We start from the raw sequence: 8,403 nt of genomic DNA on the forward strand, positions 1-8,403 counted from the left end.
TTGGATCCCTATTTTCCCTCCTTTGGATTCCTACTGTGGCCGGTGTGCTAGCTTAACCAATATTCTAGCCTTTTCTCCCCTGGCACTTCCCCACATTAAATGATCAGTTTAATATGAGAAAATCATTTAGGAGAATTAGATATTGATTATTATGACATGCCAATGGACTATTGAGTTAATTTTTGGAACTTTAGGCTATGGAATTCTTAATGGAGTTGAACCTTAGGTCTTTTAAGCCCCATTAAATCACATTTCTCTTTTGCAGATTGTCCCCCCTTTGGATCCTTGTAGAGATTAGTGTGGCAGCCTTACCAATATTCTAACTTTTACTCCCCTGGTACTTCCCCATATTAAATGATCAGCTTAACATGAGAAAATCATGTGGGAGAATTAGATATTAGTTTTTATGACCCTACTAGTGGTTGTAAAAGGAAGAGAGTGGGGATACCAAAGAGGCAAGGCATTGATGATGTATAAGGACATGGAAAATGGGAGCCTAGAACTATTTGCTCAGGAAGAAGAGAATTGATGAAGAGGAGCTAGATGTGGGGGGGAGGAGGATGAGGATTCTGATCATGATGGCACACTCGGAGGTGGTATTATAGGGCCCCCCTTTGTGCCTAGAACCACATGCTACTTATATAATGCATAATTTTGAGCTAGTGGCATGTTTTCTAATATATTAGGTGCTACAATGCTGTGGGTGGGCCCAATGTTAGTATGCAGTGAAGTGCTACTATTGTCCTGCAACCCTAAGGTGGAAGGTAGTGGGAAGTTTGTTTGCAAAGTTTAGTTACATGATCTATATGTGTGCCAGTATGTGCAACATGAGCGCATCACTAAGTGGAGTCCAAATTGTTCATAATTTTTCCTTGACTAAGCGTGAGGCATTCTATAATTTTTGTTTAATCTATTACATATTCACAATGTAGTAGTATGTCATGCAATTAGTTTCTTCTAGGTTGAGCTAGAATGCTACCCTTGTTCAGTGTTTCTTGTTGAGAACAAGATTTCCACCTGGGAAGTTTAGCCATAGACTCTTCCACAAGCCTAATGTTGTCGCCTGCCTCAAACTTAGCACCCATCAACAAGATCATTGTAGAGGCAGCATGATTTATGGTCTAATCCATGAGAAGCATTTTCTCAAAAACCCCTTCAATATTGACGTCAGCTCAGTCAACCTATATCCCAAGTGTGGTGCCCTCACTAAAGCAAAAGAAGTCTTTGATGAGCTTTTACTTCTGGATGTTGTCATCTTGAATGCGCTCATCATAGGGCATGTCTGTCATGGTGAGTAAACGCTCAAACTTTTCAAATCCATGCATCATAATGGCCCTTCTCCCTCCCAATGTAGCCACCTATGCATACATTCTCAAAGCCTACGACAATATGCAAGTCACTAGAAAGGGCCATGAAATACATGGTTGCTAGATGAAAATGACGCTTTCCACAATAGTGGTGGATACGTATGCTAAATGTGGCGGCCTTGCAAGTGATCAACTCTATGACTTGCTCGATGATACTGTTAAGATCCTGTGTTGTGGACTGCACTTAACACGAGATATACTCAGCATGGTTGTTTTGAGAAATCAATTGAATACTCCAAGCAGGTGCAAGTTGAGGGATATTCCCCCATTGTTATTACCTTTGCTTATATTGTTGCAAGCCTATGGTGCTCTACATCCTGTGTTGTGGATTGCACTTATTGCTAGATATACTTAGCATGGCTATTGTGAGAAATTGATAGAATGTTTCAAGCACATGTAGGTTGAGGGATCTACCTTAGTGTTTTTACCTTTGCTTGCTTGTATGTTGCAAACCTATGGTGCTCTAGGAGTAAGAAAACACTGAATGGAAATACATTATGTGGCTTTGAAAGAAGGATTTTTGGAAAGGGACGATGTGCTTTCTTTGATATTAGCATCATATTGACATTATTACCAAGTTAGACAATAAGGGGAAAAAAAAAATTACACCATCTATTTGCCTTGCTATGAACATTAAAATGGACCTTTTGTGTCTATCTTGCTAGATAGACAAATTAAGGCTAGCAAAATCGATGTTATCACTTAGAATTACTTTCTGCATTTTGTGTTTTTTGTGTTGTGGCATCTTGAGAGCTTTTGCCTAGCAAAGCTACGCTAGGCTCGTTAGAGATTGCCAAACATACATATACAACTAAGTCAAACAATCGCAATCACTCTCTAATCTCGCCTCCCTATAATATCTCACCCCTCGCATCAACAAATTCCTTGTCGACAACCATCCGATCTTCATCCCCATCTCTTATGCTTGCAATAGTTGCAATTACTCTGTTACTATGTTATTCAATCTAGGGATACCTTCCTCAAGAAAGCAAATTCAACTTTTCAATGCCTTGCTTGGACTGGCATCAAACTTCCAACCCATAAATAAGTGTAGGTTCTCTGACCATTGGGGCCTCCATCATGGTCCCCTGCAATTGTTCTTGCCCCTTTTAGTCGCAGCTTACTCAAGCATCAACCTTCTTATCAACTGCTTAATTGTATAATGAGATAGTGTCAATATAGTTGGTTAAGAATTCTAGGTGAACCTTTTGTCTTGCAAGCTGCAAATGATTTGTTGGAAAACTCCACTATGTATGCACACAGCTTTATTTTGATTCCTCTTGTAGAGAAGCCAGAAATCCTCATTAGGAGATAGGATGGAATGTAGCTTTGATTCTTGGGAAAATAAACTTGAGTTGGCAGGCCTTGTGATTTTATCACTTGTTTTTTTTAAAAGTTGAATAGTCATACAAGCTATCAAATGTCAAACCTTTGATTTTGCATTGTTCTTTTTAGGATGTCCGAAAGACTCTTGCTCTTGCTCTTCTCTCTGCCTCCGCTCGGGATGCTAAAATAGGACGACAACTTTGAATTTTTTTGAGATGGCGCGAACCATACACAACAAGAAGGGACAACCTAATTGCGGATCCTGGGGATATTAAGTTGCAGCATAGCATTCAACTATAGCATCCCACATTTCACCTTGAAAAGTTGGTGGACAATCGGTTCTTCCGGGGGGGGGGGCCGGGGAGGTCTTGCCCAAACTCTGGTGGGTCCAGAGAATCGTTGCCTTCCTTCTACCCAATGGGTGTGTGCCACCGAGGAGGCACGCCTCTTCCCCTCACTCTGCCTCCGCCTTGTGTGAACCTGACCTTAGAATGTAGTGGATTATTTTGTGAGGCAGGCCTCTTGATTTTAGGTAGGTTTCGCATGGGGCTTGAAGGCTCATTGAAGTTGAAGCTAGCTTCTTTGCTCAAGCTATTGGGAAACCTTGCGTTCAACCTGGAAGAGGCAACTATCTTTCTCTCTTCCTCCAAACGAAGCATCATCAAAGTCAATTCTGCATTTTTGGCGGAGTTTGTCGTCATGCAAAAGTGGTCAAAAATCATAATATGTGTCCCCTCCATCTATTCCATAAAGGGATATCAAGTCTTTTACAATTGCCTCTGTTTTTCAACATACTTCTTTCTACCCCCTTTGGCTTCTACAATATGAGCTTAAACATTAGCTCTGAATTTGTGTAAAAGAGTTCAAGATGTTCTCTCTCAGGACTACAATGTGTCTAGTGGCCACTAGATGGCAACAATGGAAATCAATTGTTTCCCCATACTATCATTCTGCTAGATTGAGAATACTTGAGCTGATGTCAGTGCCCTCTTCTGTCATGGGGTTGTCCCACCCTCTACGTGTGGGACCTCTGCATTCTTTTTTCTTTCCCTTTTAATACAATTACGCCTTCTTCAAAAAAAAAAACGAAAATTTATCAAAATACCAACCCCTTTAATTTGTGGAAATTCCCAAAATATCCTTCAAATTTCAAAAATTCCCAATATACCCCTCATTTTTTGTCATAAATTCCCAAAATGCCCTTCAAATTTTCCAAAATTCCCAAAATACCCCTGGTTGTGAGAGTAAATTTATCCAAAGATTAAAAATTTGTAGCTTTTCATAAGAAGACTGATTGTCTATCCATACAAGATACTAAAACTAGAATTTGAGGTGGTTATGTAGGCTTTGGAGATGAATTGCTTCATTATTTTTAGACATAATTTTCTTTTTTTCGGAGGTAATTTGTGACAAATTACATGCTAAAGCACTAAAAAACGTATCTCCATTGTCAAAAAGAATAAAGATTAGGAAACCGTGAACAATCCAACTAACATAGATACAAGGGTATTTTGGGAATTTTTGAATTGGAGGGGACATTTCCACAAATCAGAGGTAATTTTCCCTATAAAAAAAAAAAAGATGGCCGAAAATGGGAACGTCAGCAAAACGATGCCAATGGCTGCGTGAGAAAGCGCTCTTAGGGACCAACAGGGTGTGCGATTCGTGAATCATGATCGTTACGAAATGAATGGGACCCTCTACTGACGTAAACGCTGAGGTCACCCTCTTGAACTCAGAGAGTCAAAGAGGCTTGGCCAGTCTTCGCTCTACGGGTTTACCTCTTCATTCTTGGCCTGCAAGGCAGCAAGCTACAACACTAGTATGTCTTGTCTGGTCGTAGTAGAAGGGCTAGCCTACTCTATAAATTCAGAATTGGTGTGTTTGTCAGATGAGAGTTCTGAAAGAGATGGATATTATTAGCAGCTCTGATACCTGCACCCCCCACGCCTTGGTGGTTCCATCCACTGGGCAAGGTCATGTCGTCGGTGCCATGCTCCTTGCGCAATCGCTCGCTGCCCTCGGCTTCAAGGTAAGCTTCATCTACTTCTCCTCCTACCATGCCATCCTCAAAGAGCGCAATCGCCTTGTTCTCCCTAGCCCAGAACTGAGGGGAGACACCCCATCTACATTGAGCACACGCTGCGGCGATCGTTGTAGCAACGGCAATGGTAGTGATGATTGTAGCACAAATACAGCTCCCACCATTGTAAGTGATGCCGTGGAGGTAGACGACTCAGCTCCTGCAGTGGAGTGTAATGGTAGCAGTGGTGGTAGAGGTAAAATTTTCCTTCATGTGTTGGAGGATGCCTTTGAACCGGGCGACATCAATAAATACTTCTTTGTCACCCCTGCGATGAAGGAGAACTTGTTTAATCTTATTGTTGAGCTCCGAGAACAGGGTGACCCAGCTACATGCCTCATCTCCGACTCCTTCGTCCCTTGGACACTTGAGGTTACCCAGCGTGCGGCCATCCCTCGAATTGAATTATGGACATCCAATGCCTTGTCACACCTTTTGTTCTCCAACCTTGACGTTCTCTACTCTGAGGGCATCTTCCCTGAAAAAGGTTTCTTTTTCTCTCGCTTCTCTTTTTCCCATATTTCAGGGTAGTGAGCTTGTCTTTTGATTGTTCTGATGGTCTTCATGCTGAACTACATCATACTTAGACATTCTCTAAAAAAGAGAGACATAGTATCAAAGTTGTAGCATTGATAAACATGCATACAGGCAAGTCATCAAAATTGCCCATTAATTTCTGTGATCCATTTGTCCCTGGATCTTCTGTCGCATAGTGATCTCTTCGAGGATTATACTGGCAACATCGTCAATCGATGATTTTTGGGACCATAGTCAAATTTTGTTCGATGCATTAGGGTCGAGATCATTCTAGCTCTACAAGAGGAACATGTTGATTGACCACTTTGTAATGGCGGACATTATAAGGTTGTCAGTCTAGCTCTAGACGAAGAACATCTTTTTATCACAAGTTTTAATCACTAGCTCATGTCATCTTTTGCAATGTGGACAGGATCCCCCACCCAGTGGAAGAGCGAGAGCCCTTTGATGATAACTCATATTCCAGGCCTTCCACCAGTCTCATCTGAGCTTGTACCACAAGAACTGCGATTTGCGGACTCATCAAATCATTTTGTACAATTCTTTCTGGAGGTGGCTTCATGTGTGAAGTCTGGAGAGAGAGTTCTGATCAATTCTCTGTTGGAGCTTGAGCCTGATGCATTTAAGTCATTTGAAGTCCAAGGAATTCCCAGCTATGCAATCGGCCCCTTACCCACCCAAACGAAGACGGAAGATAATGTCCAGACAGAATGCCTATCATGGCTCGACTTGCAATCAGAGTCGTCTGTCATCTATGTTGCATTTGGTAGTTTTGCAAAGTTGTCTGTAGAAGAGATGCAAGAGCTTGCTGTGGGGTTAGAGGCAAGTGGAAATCCCTTCTTATGGGTCATAAGAGAGGATTCAGCTACAATGGAAGAGCTCCCTCAAGTGCTCCCGGAAGGCTTCCTTGAGCGGACAAAGGGCAAAGGAATGATTATAAGCTGGGCTCCCCAAGTAAAGGTGCTAGCACACAAAGCGGTTGGCGGGTTTTTCTCTCATTGTGGATGGAATTCAACAGTGGAGAGCTTGTGGGCAGGTGTTCCTATTCTATGTTGCCCGCGCTTTGCGGAGCAGAGGTTTAACTGCCATTACCTTTGCAATGTGTGGGGGGCAGGATTGGAGCTGGGGCGAACGGAGACCGGTGGTTTAGACAGAAGCCTTGTGGAAGGTGGAGTGAAAGCATTGTTGCATGAGGAAGGGGGTCATAAAGCTAGAAGCAAAGCCCAAGAGATTATGCATCTTATTGAGAAGACTAGCCAACAAGGAGGACAATCTTTTAGCAACTTGCAAAAGTTATATGATGATATGAGAGCACTCTGCTCAAAGCCTTCAAAGTAGAGTGGTTTTAGGTATAAAAAGAGGGGTATATGGCAATGGATACTTGTAAAGAGGTTGGCTAACAAATGCAAAGAAAAGGAGATTAGGTGGGATAGGGCGTTCTACGCCATTCTTGTATTAGCATTGCATTGAAATGGAGGGCATGTTCCAATGTGAGCTTGCTGTTTTTTTTTTGGGAAAAATTATACTTGGCTTTGCATTGCAGCTGAAGTGCTCTGTTGATTTGAGTTCAAATGGAGAGGGCATTTGACTAGCCATAGACCTTTGCAAGCTTTTACCAATTTAGTGTTTGTTGTTGTCATTGCCGAAGTCATGTTTTGCAGTTACTGGATGCTTAGAAGATAGACGATGCGTCACATTTATATTTCTCAACATGGCCTTGCAATGGAGTATAATGCTAGCAAGAGAACAAGAGATAGGAAGAGAAAAGGCTTGATCTCTGAGTGCAAATATACATAGTGCAGGCTGCAATTTTTGTAGAATCTTCTATGCTTTCTTAATATAATTCACCTAGCGCTTTTTTTGCCAAAAAAAGAAAAAAGAAAAAAGGTTTGCCACCATTAACTTGCCATGTGGTACTAATTGTCAAGCTATATCCAACGGTCCACAATTGCTCGCAAGAACTTGATGCACTTCTTGGGAAAAGTGCCTCAACTTACAACGGTGCCCCTATGAAATTAGAAAATGATGGTTCAGAGCAAGAGGAAAAGGACAAAAGCCCACTCAGATTCATAGACGATTAGTGTAAAAACCGTAAAAACTAGCTTAATTATTCAAAATTTCCTCAAGGAATTTTGAACCCTCACCATCAGCATGAGAGGCACACACCTTGACCAACATGCCGCGTGCGCCTCGTTAAAATAGATGTGATTTCACATCAATTTGAAGATAAATTTGGGATTTTGACATAAAAACTAAACTTGGGATCTCGAGTTTAGTTTTTTTGGACCCCACCATAAAAACTAATCTTGGAATCTCGAGTTCAGTTTTTACACGTGGATGTCCGAGATTTACGAACGCCCTTGATTTTGCAAAATGGTCCTTGATCCCATGGTTAGGACTCCGTGGTACTTAAAGCTGAGGGTGGCCCAACTTTGCCTTTTGAATACCACCATGAGGGACAGACTCGAGAGAGGTAAACAATTCACGATGTGAGGTAATGTTCTTTGTAGCACCACTATCGAAATACCACACATGTGAATCTGCAGCAACTGACAGGCATGCATCATGGACAGCAGGATTGTAAGTGCACTCTATGCTAAAAGCCCATTCTGCATCAACATCAGCATTACAGTCTCCTTTCACAGAAGACTCAACAATGGCTACATTTGTAGTGGATCCAGCATTTGCACTGGAACCACCCTCTTTCTTCTTAGCCTCTTTGGCTTTCAACTTAGGACACGACTTGATCAAGTGATCATTAGCCTTACAATAATGGCAACGCATCTTCTTTTTTCCCTTATCACCAAAATTTCCAGACGAATTGCTGCCAGCAGAAGCATTAGGAACAGAATTTTTGCCACTCGCAGCAGAACCATAAGAAGTGGCTGCATTGCTGTTACCACCCTTTCTTTGAGAAGCAATAAAAGCATGTTCAACTGCATGCTGTCTAGTCCTGTTTTTTCTGGAAAGTGACTCTTGCAACAGCAATGTGCATAATGCATCAAACTTGACAACTTCAAGATTTCCTTGGGTCATAAGTCTCCAAGTACTAGCAAAAGTCTGGTAGGAATCTGGTAAGGCATCAAGAAC

At 41.8% G+C, this 8,403-nt stretch overlaps 1 protein-coding gene across 1 annotated transcript; it reads left to right on the forward strand.

The window, feature by feature from the left end:
- Positions 1-4,478: 4,478 nt before the first annotated feature.
- On the forward strand, positions 4,479-6,818 carry LOC147424678 (UDP-glycosyltransferase 85A7-like). The gene is made up of 2 exons (XM_086500330.1): positions 4,479-5,263; positions 5,726-6,818. The coding sequence occupies exons 1-2, from the start codon at positions 4,585-4,587 to the stop codon at positions 6,649-6,651; spliced, it is 1,605 nt and encodes a 534-aa protein (XP_086356456.1). The 5' UTR covers positions 4,479-4,584; the 3' UTR covers positions 6,652-6,818.
- The last annotated feature ends 1,585 nt before the right edge of the window (positions 6,819-8,403 follow it).

The sequence above is a fragment of the Adiantum capillus-veneris genome, chromosome 25, assembly GCF_014529385.1.
Source record: "Adiantum capillus-veneris isolate H3 chromosome 25, ASM1452938v2, whole genome shotgun sequence".
Taxonomy (NCBI): domain Eukaryota; kingdom Viridiplantae; phylum Streptophyta; class Polypodiopsida; order Polypodiales; family Pteridaceae; genus Adiantum; species Adiantum capillus-veneris.

Excerpts from the sequence above, each read along its gene's own strand:
- LOC147424678 (XM_086500330.1), top strand. The coding sequence starts at position 4,585 with ATGAGAGTTCTGAAAGAGATGGATATTATTAGCAGCTCTGATACCTGC. Across the intron at positions 5,264-5,725 it reads GGGCATCTTCCCTGAAAAAG|GATCCCCCACCCAGTGGAAG; the intron begins GTTTCTTTTTCT and ends CAATGTGGACAG.